The 17,841-nt window shown below is 38.8% G+C and overlaps 1 protein-coding gene across 5 annotated transcripts in view; it reads right to left on the reverse strand.

Moving 5' to 3' along the window:
• The window catches only part of LOC140195238 (bile acid receptor-like), a 129,369-nt gene that overhangs the window by 45,742 nt on the left and 65,786 nt on the right, over positions 1-17,841 (reverse strand). For all 5 annotated transcript variants that reach the window (XM_072253251.1, XM_072253252.1, XM_072253250.1 and 2 more), the window contains 2 exons: positions 11,627-11,989; positions 1,524-1,664 (listed from right to left, as the gene is read on the reverse strand). In XM_072253251.1, coding sequence (XP_072109352.1) covers positions 1,524-1,664; positions 11,627-11,989 — 504 coding nt within the window. The remainder of the gene's footprint in view (positions 1-1,523; positions 1,665-11,626; positions 11,990-17,841) is intronic.

Here is a 17,841-nt window from a genome sequence, read left to right on the forward strand (position 1 = left end):
GACAATAGAAAAAAGTTTCAGGAAATTAATGGCAGTGGGAAAGTATGCCTTATGCTATCTTCCCTTTCCAAAGAGGAGTTTTCAAGAGGAAGACTAAATCTAGTAAAACTTAATATAAACCAGCCAGATAATGTCATGGACAGTTTAATCAGTTTTCACTAGAAATGGTCATCATGGTCTTTTGAACTTGAGGTTGCAATTCTGTACTAAGCTTGTGAGTGGCTAACCTAGATTTTATGATCTAGGTGCACAGGTCACATAGATTTTCTGATCTTTCCTGCTTTAGCTGTGCAACAGACTCTGATTTGTTGATGGACTATTTTTCATATGACTGCAGGTAGAGTGACTGTGATAAGACACTTTTGCTGCCTTCTACAGCAGCCAATAACAATTTTTCCACCTGGATTCAATTAGTGACAATGCCTTCTTTCCCATATTGTAGGTCTTGCCATGGACAATCTACGACTGTCACCTTGTCAGATGAATAGGAGATCCTAAAGATCAGTAATTGTGTGTGAGCCCTTTGTTGCTAGTCCTGTCTGTTAAGAACATAAAATCAAGTAATCCCTCATGTCTGTTTGCCTGTTCAGTACTGTGACAGGTCTTTGACTTAGTGCAATATAACAATCTAAGCCGAATATCACAACCTAACATCTTTGGTCAGCAAAAGTCAATCAAGTTCAGATTTAAAATTTTATGTTGATCCAGTATTGGAAAAAGAGTTCTAAACTTGAACAAGAATTTAAATATAAAAGTCTTCCACAACTTCATTCCTGAAAGTGTGCCTTCAATCTTTAAGTAATGACCCTTAATCCTAAAACTTTTGAATGAGCAGAAATATTTTGTCCCCATCGAGTCTTATAAATTTTTAATTGCTTCATCATTCAAATATCATTCTTAGGCTAATTAATAGCTTTGTTACCTGAGAAAGAAGATTGTAAGTTGAAGAGCCATCACAAAGTCATGAGAACAAAACCAGTTTGACACTCCTCTGGAATATTATTAGAAATGCTGAGTTTTGGCAACAGAATTGGTTGATAATTTATACCAGCAAGAAAACGAGAGAGATAGTTGATTACTTAAGTCAATCAGAGAGTGAGAGAGACAGATGATTATTGAAACTAGTAAAAAAAATTGAGTGAACTTATTTATTAAATAAGCTAACTGAAGAATGTTGGCACTGGTCAATAATTTAAATTAAGATCTTGCTTCTGTCACAAGTAGATGCAGAAAGCAAGTGACTATCCCCATCATCCTAACAAATATTTATTCCTCGATCAACAGTACTAACAACAGATGATCTGCTCATTATCATATTCCTGCTTATTGGAGCTTCTCATCTGCAAATTGGCTGCCATGTTTCCAAAATTATATTAGTTCTTCATTGGCTGTTTATAGCTTTGGGTATTTCGGAGATCCTAAAAGGTGTTAAATTAGTAGAAGTATTTTTTTTAGTCAAGTACCAAAGGATCAACAAAAATACATTTTCAAATATAAACTTTTTGTATTCATTAATTACTTACATTCAGCTAGCATTCCCACTGCCTTGCATTTCTTCAACCGGCATTCCTGACATTTCCTGCGCATGTACATATCCATTTCACAGTTCCCACCAGTTTTACATTTATATACTGCATTCTTGGTGATACTCCGACGGAAAAATCCTGTTTGGATAATTAGACATTCTGAGTTTTATAACAGAAGAGTCTCTCTAAAAAGATGATAAGTTGTTTAAAGTAGACAGATCTACTTATATAATTTTAAACTGTTTTGTGGCATTAAACATATTTTTATGTCTCCCATATCTCAAAGAAAATCTGAGAACACAGAAGTTTCTAAATGGCTAGCTTTCCTTGTGAATTAACCAGAATATTTTTCATACTCTGTATGAATATAATTTCTGAAGCTTAAATCAATATTAATGCTGAATAGTTCTTCACAGAATAATAATCTATCAGAGAAGGCATTACAAATAACCAAGAATGAGCATAGTCTGAAATGTAACAATGCCAAGATACCATCCACAAAATCTGCAAGTATGCCAATAATAAATGACTACTGTGAATCAAGTTCAGGATTAACAGTGAGGCATGTAGTTGTAATGGGATACCTGTTTCAATAATATATGCAAATTATATATATTAGGCTGAGAGATGGCATTGATATTCATATTTTTAAACCTATCTCAATTCATTTCTGGATTCGCTGTACCAATAATCTGGTCCTCTGGAGTGAAAATGAGAAAATCCTGCAGGTCCCTTTCAATCCTGTAAGCTGGAATTCCAATGCCACTAGTACTTTAGTGGACACTACTTGTTCAGAATGGAAGCTCAGACAACTTTCAATAGATACTGTATCAGGGTGAGTCGCCAGATGTACTGAATGAAATACTATCCATTATGTACATAGGCTGTTCATTGGGCAAAATTGCAGTCAACAGGATGATATTCAACATAAAAGGCAGACAAAATCAAAAAGAGTGAATACAGGACTGAAGGTGTTGTATCTGAATGTGAGCAATATATTGAGTAAGGTAGATGAACTTGCAGCGCAGTTGCAGATTGGCAGCTATGATGTTGTAGGCATCATTAAATCATGGTTGAAAGATTATAGCTGGGAGCTTAATGTCCTAGGATACACATCGTATTGAAAGAATAGGCAGGAAGGCTGAAGGGGCAGCATTTCTCTGTTGGTAAAAAATAAAACCAAATCATTAGAAGGAGGTGACATAGGGTCGGAAGGTGTTGAATCAGGATAGAGCTAAGGACTGCAAGGATAAAATGAGCCTGATGGGAATTACATACAGACCCCCAAACAGTAGTAAGGATATTGCATACAAATTACAATGGGAGATAGAAAATATATGCCCAAAGGGCAATGTTACAATAGTCATGGGGTACTTCAATATGTAGGTGGAATGGGAAAATCAGATTGGTGTTGGATTCCAGGAGGGGGAATTTCTAGAGTGCCTATGAGATGACTCTTTAGAATAGCTCATGGTTGAGCCCACTAGAGGATCAGCTATTCTAGATTGGATGTTTTACAATGAACCAGAATTAATTAGAGAACTTAAGGTAAAAGAACCCTTAGGGGTAAGTGATCATAATATGATAGAATTCACCCTGAAATCTGAGAAGGAGAAGTTAAAGACAGATGAATCTATATTACGGTGGAATAAAGGGAATTGCTAAGGTATGAGAGAGGAGTTGGCCAGAATTGATTGGTAAAGAACACTTTTGATGATGGCAGAGTAGCAAAGGCTGAAATTTCTGAAAGCAATTCGAAAGGCACAGGATATATACATCCTAAAGAGGAAGGAGTATTCTAAAGGGAAGATGACACAACCATGTCTAACAAGAGAAGTCAAGGCCAACATAAAAACCAATGAAAGGTTACATAATAAAGCAAAAATTAGTGGGAAGTTAGAGGATTGGGAAGCTTTTAAAAACCAACAGAAGGCAACCAAAGAAGTCATTAAGAAGATAAAGATGGAATACAAAAGTAAGCTAGCCAATAATATTAAAGAGAATACCAAAAGTTTCTTCAGGTACATAAAGTGTAAAAGAGAGGTGAGAGTGAATATTGGACCACTAGAAAATTATGCTGGACAGGTAGTAATGGGGAACAACAAAATAGCAGGAAAACTGAATGAGTATTTTGCATCTGTCTTCACTGTAGAAGACACTAACAGTGTGGTGGAAGTTCCAGGTGTCAGGTGGCATGAAGTGAGTGAAGTTACCATAACCAGAGAGAGGGTTCTTGGGAAACTGAAAGGTCTGAAGGTGGATAAATCACCTGGACCAGATGGATTACACTCCAGGGTTCTGAAAGAGGTAGCTGAAGAGATCGTGAAGACATTAGTAATGATCTTTCAAGAATCACTAGATTCTGGAATGGTTCCGGAAGACTGGAAATTTGCAAATGTCACTCCACTCTTCAAGAAGGGAGAGAGACAGAAGAAAAGAAACTATAGGCCAGTTAATCTGACCTCAGTGGTTGGGAAGATGTTGCAGTTGAATGTTAAGGATGAGGTCTCTCGATACTTGGAGACACTTGGTAAAATAGGCCATATTCAGCATGATTTCAAGGGAAAATCTTGCCTGACAAATCTGTTGGAATTCTTTGAAGAATTAACAAGCAGAATAGATAAAGGAGAATCAATTGAAGTTGTGTACTGGATTTTCAGAAGGCCTTTGACAAGGTGCCACACATGAGGCTGCTTAACAAGCTACAAGTCCATGGTATTACAGGAAAGATTCTAACATGAATAAAGCAGTGACTGATTGGCAGGAGGCAAAGAGTAGGAATAAAGTGAGCCTTTTCTGGCTGCCGGTGACTAGTGATGTTCCACAGGGGTCTGTGTTGGGATTCTTTTTTTTTTATTATCTGTCAATGATTTGGATGATGGAATTGATGGCTTTGTTGCAAAATTTGCAGACGATATGAAGATAGCTAGAGGGGCAAATAGTTTTGAGGCAGTAGAGAAGCTACAGAAGGACAGATTAGAAGAATGGGCAAAGAAATGGCAGATGGAATACAGTGTCAGGAAGTGTATGATCATGCACTCTGGTAGAAGAAATGAAAGGGTAGACTATTTTGTAAATGGAGAGAAAATACAAAAAACTGAAGTGTAAAGGGAGAGGAGTTCTTTTGCAGGATTCTAAAGTTCAATTTGCACGTTGAGTCTGTGGTGAGGAAAGTAAATTCAATGTTAGCATTCATTTCAAGAGGACTAGAATATAAAAACAAGGGTGTAATGTTGAGACATTATAAAGCACTGGTGAGACCTCACTTGGAGTATTGTGAGTAGTTTTGGTCCCTTAGAAAGGATGTGCAGAAAGTGGAGGGGGTTCAAAGGAAGTTCACAAAAGTTATTCCAGGATTGAATGGCTTGTCATGTGAAGAGTGTTTGATGGCTCTGGGTCTGTATGCACTAGAATTCAGAAGAATGAGGGGTGACCTCATTGAAACCGAATACTGAAAGCCCTTAATAGAATGGATGTGGAGTGGAGGTTTCCTATGGTGGGAGAGTCTCAGACCAGAGAATATAGCCTCAGAACAGAAGAGCATCCTTTTAGAATGGAGATGAGCAGAAATTTCTTCAGCCTGAGAGTGGTGAATCTGTGGAATTCTTTGCCACTGGCAGTTGTGAAGGCCAAGTCTTTATGTATATTTAAGGCAGAGGTTGATAGGTTCTTGATTGGTCAGGGCATGAAGAGATACAGAGAGAAGGCAGGAGATTGGGGCTGAGAGGAGATGTGGATCAGCAATGATGAAATGGCGAAGTAGACTTGATGGCCTAATTCTGCTCCTATATCTTATGGTCTTATGAAAGGATAAAATCCAAGGGCAATATACAACCCTTGACAAGGTGAAACTAGGTCACTCAAGTTCTTGATCTTTCTGCATGAAGTAGGCTTACAGTGTGCCAAACATCATCTTCTTTATGCCCATCAGCTTTGTTCTGTAACATGCATCATCAAAGTTGTCATCTGACTTTTCCAAGACCAAGCTCTCTCTGGTGAACTCTCCCTTGTGTTATTCTGCCCCCTTGATCTGGTTCCTACATATTCATGTCTCTGGCATATCACTAGATGTATATATGTCTTTAAAATACGTATTTCCAAGCTAAGAGTGAAGAATAGAGAAGTACACACATATTGAAATTCAGCTTTCCTTTGAACTTGTGTGTATGCATTGGATTATACTACTAATAGTTATCTCTGCCACACCTCTAATTCAGTAGTCCTGTTCCAGTTTTGGAGTAGTCTGATATAACAATATTAGCAGGTTAAGTAGTTTTGTTTATAATGCATCACTCTCATTTGTTTCTCAGCCCCTTCGAGGTAGAATGCTTTTCATCTCGCACACAATATAAAATTCAATAACCTCCTGAAGCCAGTAGTTACAAAGATATCATCATCAAATTGATTAAAGAGATAATTTTTGATGAAAGAGGATGAATAAGCACATTGTAAATAAAGCAAAATACAGATGTTGGAAATCTGATAGAAAAACAGAAAATACTGGAAATGTAGAAAAATGGTCAGGCTGCATTTGCAGAGAAGGAAATGCAATTAATATTTTATGTAATTTACCTGAACTAAGAAGTCAAAAACCTGAGATGTTAACATTTTCTCTCTAGAGCTGCTTAGTATTTCAAGCATTTTGTTTATCTGTATTCTGTTATGTAGGAGTCGACTAGGTCAGCAGAAACCATCTGAAAGAATTACTTTCCAGAGCTGGTCTGCAGGCATTTATTGAACTGGTTTGTTGATTTTTTTGTGTTTGTTTTATGTTTAGTGAATGTATATGCATAACTGTTAATTCATTAGGTCACCAACAGCAATGGCATTGCTAACGATCTGATATGTCCACAATTGTACAATAACTTCAAATTTTACGCTAAATCACATTTTCATGCGTAAGACCATAGACATAAGAGCAGAGACAGATACCCACCAAACAAAACATACACAAATACTCACATGAACGTACTTGCACGCATTATATATACACTCATGCACATATTCCAAATGTCTAAAAACACACACATGGTATACTATTGATACTGATACACGGTATACCTATACAGGTATTCACTTTGTGCTTTTGGTATCCACAAATGATTCACTACTCTCAATTTCCCAAAGAATTGTGACTGAAATTGTTAATAGTTTTTACAGTTGTAGGTTGTAAGTTATTAATTTAAGCTATGTAATTACATGATATAACTTCTATTTAACAGAACTGTGTAAACACAACAGCAAATTTGATCTGGCAGTAACCATACATCTACTCCTATACTGCTCCATGCACCACACCTCTGACAACCCAACAACGATCTCCATCAGTCACTAATCTTACCTAATGTTCATAACACAAGTTCAAACATTTACTGTCGCTTAAATACACCAAAATCCACAGTTGAGTATGAATGTGCCATCCTTCTTGGGATGACAGAAACTGTCATTGCTATTGCTACCTATCTGTCAGCTGGCTGGCCAGAATGCTTGCACTGAAACAGTGCTGCCTGAAGCTGGACCATTCAGCCCCAGACCTGCTTGTGGGTCACCCTTTTGTCTCCTGTCACTTCCTCTGATGCACGTCATGAATTTTCTAAAACTACAGTACCTGGAAATAGTAAGTCAGGCAGTGAAATGTAGGACTAAGGGTTGGACAATGACATTTAATCAATAATTATGAAGCTTTGTCGCTATTTGGATCTCTAAATATTTTAGCATGGTGACTCCTTAATTCAAATTTTCATTGTTAGTATTCTGGTAGTTGTAAATCATCAATAGTGTGGGGAAAGCAACGTGAGAATTAAATGATTAAGTTTCCCTTTACTTATTCTTACTTATGAGGACATGCCCTCTTCTCATTGTTACCATCAGGAAGGAGGGACAGAATCTGGGAGGCACACATTCATCAATTTAGGAACAGCTCTTTCCCCTCGGCCATCCAGTTTCTAAATGGACATTGAACCCATGAGCACTACCTCACTACTTTTTAAAAATTTATTTCTGATTTTTTGCACTGCTTATTTTAACTTAACTATTTAATAGACATTTATATATAATCACTGTAATTCTGTTATTTTTTCTATATTTATCATGTATTGCACTGTACTGCTGCTGCAAAGATAATAAATTTCATGACATATCCCAGTGATATTAATTCTGATTCTGGTTAGACAGAAAAGCTGGAACAATGTTTAATTACATACAGGTAATAGAACAAATAAATGAGTAGATGAAGTAGCCCACTCAGCCCTCAAATCTGCTCATTTACCATCTAATAAAATCAGTCTGATTTGATTCGTAATTTTAACTCCCTATTCTACCCCCGATAACCTTTCATTATCTTGCTTATCTAAGTGTGCCGGCTTTAAAAATATTCAAAGTTTCTGCTTTCAACTAACAACCTCTAAGGAAAAATTTAATCTCAAGTTTTATTTTCATACGTGGCTCCTAGTTGTTGATTCTCCAGAAATAGGATATATTCTCAGGACACCCAAGATCTTACCCATCTCAATCGCTCTCACTCTTCTAAACTCCAGTGGATAGTGCCTAGCCCATCGACGCTTTCCTTATGGGACTATCTTAGGTATTATACTAGTAACAACAATGCTGGAAGCATTCAGCTGACAAGCACTTCCTGAAGAGGCAAAAGTTGTAAGATGAAGTTTTTGTTTGTGACCCTGCAGGAAGAAGAGGAAAGGAAAGATTTCCGATATATAGCAGTAAGCGGGAGGGTAGGATAGAGACTGACAGTTCCAAAGTGGAGCTAAATGAGAAAGGGATGATGGAGGGGATGGGAATGGAAAATGTAAGAGGATTGGAAAACTAGATGAACAGATGAGAGAGTGAGTGTGTGTGTGTGTGTGTGTGTGTGTGTAGGATGAGAGCACTGGGGATGTGGGTTACCTGAAAATTTAATGTTCACACCATTGGGCCCTAAGTAGATTACTACCATTTGCTTGTAAGCTAACCAAGGAAGAAAAACTTTCTCCAATCTTAAATATATCAGATGAGGCCTCGCCAATGCTCCATATAACTGAAACAATATTAGTATCTTTGTCTTCCTTAGCAAGAAATCTTATGTTAGCTTTTCTAATTAACTGCTAAATCTTTACGTATTGAGACTGTGTAGAACAGGCCCTTCCAGCCCTTCAAGCCACACCACCCAGAAACACTCGATTTACCCTAGCCTAATCAAGGGACAATTTAGAATAATCAGTTAGCCTACTAGCCAGTACATCTTTGGACAGATGGTGGGGGGGAAGGGAAACAGGAGCTCCTGGAGAAAACCCATGTACTCCACAGGGAGGACACAAAGACTCCTTACAGACAGTGCCACGTTTGAACTCTAAACTCTGACACCCCGAGCTGTAATAGCGTCAAGCTAGCTGCTACGTTACTGGCCTGAAGTGAATTATGCACAAATACACTCAAATCCCTCTACATCTCAGAGTTCAGTAATCTCTCATCATTTAGATAATATCCTTTTCAGTTTTCCTGCCAGAATAAACAATTTCATAGTTTCTACATTAATAATCTATTTACCAGAGATTTGTCTGATCACAATCTATTTATATCCATGTAGCTTCCTTTATGACATTGTCAGAACTTACTTACCTACCTATCTTTGTGTCATCAGCAAATTTACCTATTGTACATTAAAGTAATTTATCTAAAGTAAAATTTTGAGGTCCCATCATCAATATCTATGCAACGCCTTTTGTTACATTATGCCAACTAGAAGTGAAGCATTTAAGCTTGCCAATCTTTTCTCCACCCCATAATATTACCTGTTACACTGAGATTCCATTGTCTACAATAACTTTTGATCCAGCTTTTATTAAATATCTTTTGGAAATCAACGTACATGATATTTACTGCTTACCTTTATTCACATTGTCTGTTAATACATCAGGGAACTGCAATAAATTGGTCCAATGTGACTTCCTTTTCACATTGATTATCTTCAATTTTCCCTCTAAATATCCTGCTGTATCATCTTTATTAATAGTTTCTAACATTTTCATTATCAAAGGTTCATTTATTATAGAGGTATGTGTGCAGTATAGAACTCTGAGAATCATCTTCTCCAGATAGCCACAAAACAAAGAAAGCCATAGTAGTTCTAAGAAGAACATCAAACCCCCCTCCCCCTTGCAGAAAATAAATTGGGTTTCTTTCTTGTTTTTTTCTACAGTCAAATATCTGTTTTATTTTATCGGTTTTGCATTATTCATTCACAAAGCTCTCTTTCTATAGGGAACAATATTCACTTTGTAAGCAACACACATCAAAGTTGCTGGTGAACGCAGCAGGCCAGGCAGCATCTGTAGGAAGAGGTGCAGTCGACGTTTCAGGCCGAGACACTTCGTCAGGACTAACTGAAGGAAGAGTGAGTAAAGGATTTGAAAGTTGGAGGGGGAGGGGGAGATCCAAAATGATAGGAGAAGACAGGAGGGGGAGGGATGGAGCCAAGAGCTGGACAGGTGATAGGCAAAAGGGGATACGAGAGGATCATGGGACAGGAGGTCCGGGAAGAAAGACGGGGGGGTGGGGGACCCAGAGGATGGGCAAGAGGTATATTCAGAGGGACAGAGGGAGAAAAAGGAGAGTGAGAGAAAGAACGTGTGCATAGAAATAAGTAACAGATGGGGTACGAGGGGGAGGTGGGGCCTTAGCGGAAGTTAGAGAAGTCGATGTTCATGCCATCAGGTTGGAGGCTACCCAGACGGAATATAAGGTGTTGTTCCTCCAACCTGAGTGTGGCTTCATCTTTACAGTAGAGGAGGCCGTGGATAGACATGTCAGAATGGGAATGGGATGTAAGCTGTTTTTAAAAACATCCTTCTGTTTATATCTCTAAGAAGCTTAATATCATACTCTAGTTTTCACTATTTTAGTAATCTTTTTGTCATTATTTGGTGTTTATTTGAAATCTATCCTACCTACTGACCTCAATCCATTGAGAGTGTTATGGTCCCAGTTTCCAGTATGGACTCCTGATTGGTTCTTGTTCTGAATTCCATGGAATTTCCATGGAGTTGAAGGGTGGGCAGCTCCGATATTGTAAATGAATGAGCACATGGAAATAGGAGGACATATTTTGAAATGAGAATGATAGATGACTTGAAGTCTACCTTGCAGTAACCAGGCAACTGATATCCTTCTAGATTGTACTCTGCATTTTTGCAAATAAGCTTTGATGGGATATTGCTAAACATTTTGTACATCATGAACTGCGAAAATATGTTCAGTATGGTTAATCAAGGTGGCATTATAATGAGCTGCTTTATGCTGAATCAGTTAAACCTTTAGTTATATGAAGGCAAGCCTTCATAAGGTACATTAAGTACAAAATCATATGCTTGCCAATATAGTTGCTTAATGATCTTATAATAATATAGCATTTACATAACACCATATATAACAAAAAAAACATTATTCTTCAAGATCAAAAAGTTCCTGGAATCTCCTATAAAGATTAATGTTATTTTTCACATGTATATGCATCACTTGTGTCAAATGATTGTGCTGGGCAGCCCACACTTCAGACGCCAACATAGCATGCCCACAAATCACTATCCTAACCACAAGCCCTTGGAATGAGAAAGGAAACCAAGGCTGTCATGAGGAGAAGGTAAAACTCCATACAGACAGCACCAGGAATTGAACACTGACTTTACAGCTGGCACCGTAAAGCAACACAGTTCCCACTACGCAATGTATTGCCTACATAGCTGCAGCTCAGAAGAATAAAATAAACTCTACTATAAAATCAGTCCCCAACATACTCATAAATTATTAAGGATTCCCTTTAAAGCTCAGTGTTGTAGGTTACTTAATGACATTGCACAATGACAGATTTCACCACCACGTACTCTTCCAGTTATGGGCATACATCTGTGAATAAATACAAGTCCAAAAGCTGTGCACACAAATGGGAATCCACGGAGCATTAAAAAGCATACTTAATGCAAGTTAGTTTCTATCACTTAGGCTACGCACATGATATTATATCAGAGTATAAATTTATATCTCCTTATTAAATACTGACAATTTAGAAAAATAATTCATTTTAATATAAAAATGTCTAATATTCTTACCTTTGCATCCTTCACAGGTTAGTGCATTATAGTGATACCCTGAAGCTTTGTCCCCACACACCACACACAACTCCTCCTCTCCCTTTACTCGCAAAGATGAATTATTGAGTCTTGGTCTTTTCATCACAGGTATTCCTCCGTCTGCAACATTGGGGACCAAGTACTGTGGCTTGTTTAGCTCGTATGAGCTCGGAGAATAATGTCCTTCTGGTGAGTATTGAGGGTAGTAATTATGTGTGGAATAGTGTGCCTGCTGCTGTGGTGCAGCCATCGTAGAGAACTGCATATTTGGATACTGGCTGTATGGAGGCATCTGTAGGTCTGGGTCTTGAAGTGGATAGCTAATCTGATCAGTCAGAACCTCTAAATTTAGAACAAAGTAGAAATTACTCAAGAGCAAGAAACTTTAATCTATATCTATGAATATTTCTAATATATCGCTGCTTTTCAGAAAAAAAATTGCAGCATTTTAACATGACAGCTAACGATCACCTCCTCAAGTTCAGCTTGGGAGGGGCAATAAATGCAGCTGTTGTCAGTGATGCCCAGATTCCAAAAATAATTATAATAAAATGCCAGACTCTCCACCCGCACTCAGCTTCAGTGTAAGTAACCTGCATCATTGGTAGCCAGCAATTAAATACAGGAATCTTACACCAGTGAGTTAAGAATCTCATTACTTGCCTCTTGACATCACTGCATAAGCTCAGCAGTCTTAAAGATGACCATGTCAAATGCAGAAAAGGATCTGAATCATATTTCCAAAGACATACTACTTTTTAGATAAAATTCATTGAGTGGTACACAAAAAAATTGGACTTTGTGAATGAGTTTCTTATTTTTTTCATGAAATCTTCACTTGTAATCATCAATATATGAAATCATATTATAAATAAGTGGTAGATTACATCCAGAGGAGAGCAGAGAGACTTAATTCATTTAACACTGTCAAATTTTATCAGAAATTATTTTTACCCTTTTTTGAATGAAATAAAAGGTTTCAGTTTGGAAAATTAATTTAGTATTTCACACCATAATCATGAAAAAAATCTTGCAGGAAGAGAACTCTAATGTAGAAAAGATAACTTCCCATCATTATCTGTTCTCGTGTATATGTAATTGTAGTCCCATATTATTTTTGCAACTTATAGTTTGTTTTTCTTTTGAGTTAGTTAACTGCAGTCTAATGTGTGATAGCATGAAGGCACTGAGCAACTAAAAGGCAAATTTTCTTTATTTTGCTTGAAACTTTGACAGCTGAATCAAATTAATAATCAGCTTGACTCCGTTATTGCCTTCTCATGGCAGCTTAATCCTGTTTATTAGATTTAACTCATTTCTTAATTGAATCATGGGCAAGCAAACACTTAAAGACACTAATTACTGTTACAGAGTTACAGAACACTACAGCACAGAAACAGGCTCTTCGGTCCATCTAATCCATGCTGACCCATTAATCTGCCGAGTCACATCGACCTGCACCCAGACAATCACCCTCCATACCCCTCCCATCCATGTAGCTATCCAAATTTCTATTTAGTATTGAAATTGACCCTGTGTCCACCACTTGCGTTGGCAGCTCAGATCACACTCTCATCACCCTCTGAGTGATTAAGTTCCGCCTCATGTTCTCCTTAAACATTTCACCTTTCTTCCTTAACCCATGATCTCTAGTTCTAGTCTCACCCCACCTCAGAGGAAAAGGCCTGTTTGCATTTACCCAATCTATACTTCTCATAATTTTGTTCACCTCTACCATATCTTCCTCAACCTTCTACACTCTAGGCAATGAAGTCCTAACCTATTCAGTCTCCCCCTACAACTCAAATCTCAAGTCCTGGCAACATCCTTGTCAATTTTCTCTGCTCTCTTCCAATCTTATTGACATCAGTCCAGTAGGTAGGTGACCAAAACTGGAGACAATATTCCAAATATTGTCCAAATAAGTGAAGAAAGCTAATGGCATGTTGGCCTTCATAACAAGGGAAGTTGAGTATAGGAGCAAAGAGGTCCTTCTGCAGTTGTACAGGGCCCTGGTGAGACCACACTTGGAGTATTGTGTGCAGTTTTGGTCTCCAAATTTGAGGAAGGACATTCTTGCTATTGAGGGAGTGCAGCGGAGGTTCACGAGGTTAATTCCCGGGATGGCGGGACCGTCATATGTTGAAAGATTGGAGCGACTGGGCTTGTATACACTGGAATTTAGAAGGATGAGAGGGGATCTGATTGAAACATATAAGATTATTAAAGGTTTGGACACGCTAGAAGCAGGAAACATGTTCCCGATGTTGGGGGAGTCCAGAACCAGAGGCCACAATTTCAGAATAAGGGGTAGGCCATTTAGAATGGAATTGAGGAAAAACTTTTTCACCCAGAGAGTTGTGGATCTGTGGAATGCTCTGCGTCAGAGGGCAGTGGAGGCCAATTCTCTGGATGCTTTCAAGAAAGAGTTAGATAGAGCTCTTAATGATAGCGGAGTCAAGGGATATGGGGAGAAAACAGGAAGGGGGTACTGATTGTGGATGATCAGCCATGATCACAGCGAATGTGCTGGCTCGGAGGGCAGAATGGCCTACTCCTGCACCTATTGTCTATGGTCTATTGTCAAATTAGGCCTCACCACCGTCTTATGTTTCAACATAACATCCCAACTGCTGTACTCAGTACATTGATTTATGAAGACCAATCTGCCAAAAGTTTTCTTTGTGACCCTATCTACCTGTGACACCACTTTAAAGGAATTATGGATCTGTATTTACAGATCTCTCTGTTCTACCACACTCCTCAAAGCCTTATCACTCACGATGCAAGTCCTTCCCTGGTTTGTCCTCCCAAATTACAGCACCTCTTACTTGTCTGCATTAAATTCCATCTGCCATTTTTCCATCTGGTCCAGATCCCACTGCAAGCTTTGATAATCTTCCTCGCTGTCTACCACACTCACCAGTCTTGGTGTCATCTGCAAATCTACTGATTCAGTTAACCACATTATCATCCAGTTCGTTGATATAAATGACAAACGACAACGGACCCAGCACCATTCCCCGTGGCATTCCACTATCACAGGCCTCCAATCAGAGAGGCAATCATCTACTACCACCTCTGGCTCCTTTCATGAAGCCAATGTCTAAACAAACTTACTACCTCATCTTGAATGCCAAGCAACTGAACCTTCTTGACCAAACTCCCATGCAGGACCTTGTCAAAGGTCTTGCTAAAGTCCATGTAGACAACTTCCACTGCCTTGTCTTCATCAACTTTCCTTGTAACTTCCCTGAAAAACTCTGTAAGATTGCTTAAACACGACTTATCACACACAAAGCCATGTTGACTATCCCTAATCAGTCTCTGTCTTTCCAAATACTTATATATCCAGTTCTTTAGAATAGCTTCCAATAACCTTCCCACTACTGATGTCAGGCTCATCAGCCTACAATATCCTGACTAATTCTTAGAGACTTCCTTAAACAACGGAACAACATTAGTTACACTCCAATCCTCCAGCACTTCACTGTAGTTAAGGATGATTTAAATACCTCTGCTAGGGCCCGTGTATTTTCTGCAGTAGCATCCTACAAGTCTGAGGGAACAGCTTGGCATATCCTAGGGATTTATCGACCATAATTTGCCTCAAGACAGCAAATACCTCCTCCCTGTGGTCTGTACAGGGTCCATGACCTCAGTGCTGCATTGTCTCACATCTATAGTCCAGCCCTCCCCCATTAGTTTATCTCACTCTATCACATAGAAAACAATGGAATCCCAGAACACTGAGCTGCCAGTCCTGCCGCTCCTGAAAACAGGTCTCAGTAATGGCTACAATGTCATAATTCAATATACGGATCCATGCCCTAAGCTCATCAGACTTTGCTACAATACTCCTTACATTGAAATATACACAGCTCAGAACATTAGTCCCATCATGCTCAACCTTTCAATTCCAGACTTTCTAGGTAGCCTTAACAACATGTATCTCTAGAACCACTCCACTGTTTGTTCTGGTGTTCTGGTTACCATCCCCCTGTAACTAGTTTAATCTTCACCCTCCCCACCCCACCCCACCCAATATGCAGCACTAGCAAACTTTCCTGCTAGAATATTAGTACCCTTCTAATCCAGGTGCAAATCGTCCCTTCTGTACAGGACCCACCTTCCCTGGGAGAAACCCCCAATGATCAAAAAATCTGAAGACCGCTCTTCTGCACCAACTCCTCAGCCATGTTGTTAAACTGCGTGATCTTCTAGTCCTGGCCTCAGTAGCACGTAGTCACCCATTTACCTGTATCCTACACCTTGGATGTAACTACCTCTCTGTATGTTCTGTCTATCAACCCCTCAGCCTCCCAAATGATCCGGAGTTTCAGTTTCAGTTCCAGCTCCAGCTCCCTAACACAGTCTGCAGCCAGATGCACTTCTTGCAGGTGTAGTCGTCAGGGATGCTGGAGATCTTCCTACCTTCCCACATCCCATAAGAGGAACATTCCACTGTCCTGTCTGGTATCCCCACTTCTCTAAATGTTCAATAAGAAATAAAGAAAGAATAAATAGCAAACAAATATCTACCTATGGTCTACGCCTCACTGAGTCAAAGCCTCAACGCCCCACTCCAACACTGGCCCACTCACACAAACGGTTAAATCTAACTTCTTTTTATTCGTCCTTGCAAGGTGCCTAATTATGCAAAATCCAATGTCTTCTTGGGACTGTGGCGTTCAAAATGTGCCAATTGCCACTGCTTGCTTCTTTTAAACTCTCTCTCCCTCCAAGCAATCCGGTGTCTCCTTGGGACTCTGGCACTCAAAATGAAGAGCACAGCATTTGCCAGATTTAGAACAATTCTCACCTGTATTCCTAGAAGATCCTCTCTGCACATTGTTTTCACCATTGTTTAAATCAGTTCCATCTCAGCTGCAGTTTTTAATTATGCTAATTTGACACATATGTCAGTCTGTCAGCATTTTAGTAGAAAATTTATTTATTCCCATGGTGGGTCTGGAATCACTAGGGTGCATTCAGTCAAATGTTACATTCCCTTACTGTTAGTTTTACATAAACTTGTGTCAGTAATATTTTCAAATGAGCTGATGATATCTCAAAGTTACAATTACAAATGTGTTTATTTAACTTCTTCCCCTGCATTAGTTTCATATAATGAGTAAGCTGCCAAATTGCAACAGTTAAAATATATCCAATGTATTTTCCTTGGGTTAGGCCCAGAAGTTGTCTAATGTTGAAAATTTATTCACCACTAGAGTTGTTGCATCATTTTCTTACGATAATAGTGATGTTCCCAGTTGTAAAATCAATCACTGGCCTGATTTCTTGGAGTTTCGAAATAGAACATAGAACAGTACAGCACAGTACAGGCCCTTTGGCTACGAGCACTTTTTAACATATCAATCCAATCCTTTCCTCCAGCATAGTCCTCCATTGTTCTATTATCCATGTGCCCATTTAAGAGTTTCTTAAATGTCCTTAATATATGTTTCCATGCACCCGCCACTGTCCTTGCATCAAACTTAGCTCTGACATGCCCCTATACTTCCCTCCAATCACCTTAAAATTATGCCCCCTTACATTAGCCCTGGAAAAACATCTCTGGATATTCATTAGATTTATGCTTCATAACCTTGATCAAGTCGTGTCTCTTCAGCCTTCACTCCTTAGCTCACTCAGCCTATCCTCATAAGACTTTCTCTAATCCGAGCAGCATTCTGCTAAATCTCCTCTGCACCCTCTCTAAAGCTTCTATATCCTTCCTATGATAAGGTGACCAAACTGAACTCAATATTCTAAGTCTGGTCCAACCAGGCTTTCAGAATCAGAATCAGAATCAGAATCAGGTTTATTATCACCGGCATGTGACGTGAAATTTGTTAACTTAACAGCAGCAGTTCAATGCCATGCATAATCTAGCAGAGCAAAAATAATAAATAAAATAATAATAAATGAACAAGTAAATTAATTACGTATATTGAATAGATTTTTAAAAAACGTGAAAAACAGAAATGCTGTATATCAAAAAAAAGTAAGGGAGAAGGGAAGATAGCAGCGCGATGCAGCTCGCAGCGGCCACTCCAGTGGTGATGTCTATTATTTGTCGAGTAGGGTGCCGTGCACAATCCTGATTTGATGGAGACGGACATGAGAGCATGGAGGAACATCTGGTGAAACTTCTGAAATGCCTGCTTCGCTGCTGCTGCCACGGTGCGGTC

This window comes from Mobula birostris, chromosome 3, assembly GCF_030028105.1.
Source record: "Mobula birostris isolate sMobBir1 chromosome 3, sMobBir1.hap1, whole genome shotgun sequence".
Lineage (NCBI taxonomy): Eukaryota > Metazoa > Chordata > Chondrichthyes > Myliobatiformes > Myliobatidae > Mobula > Mobula birostris.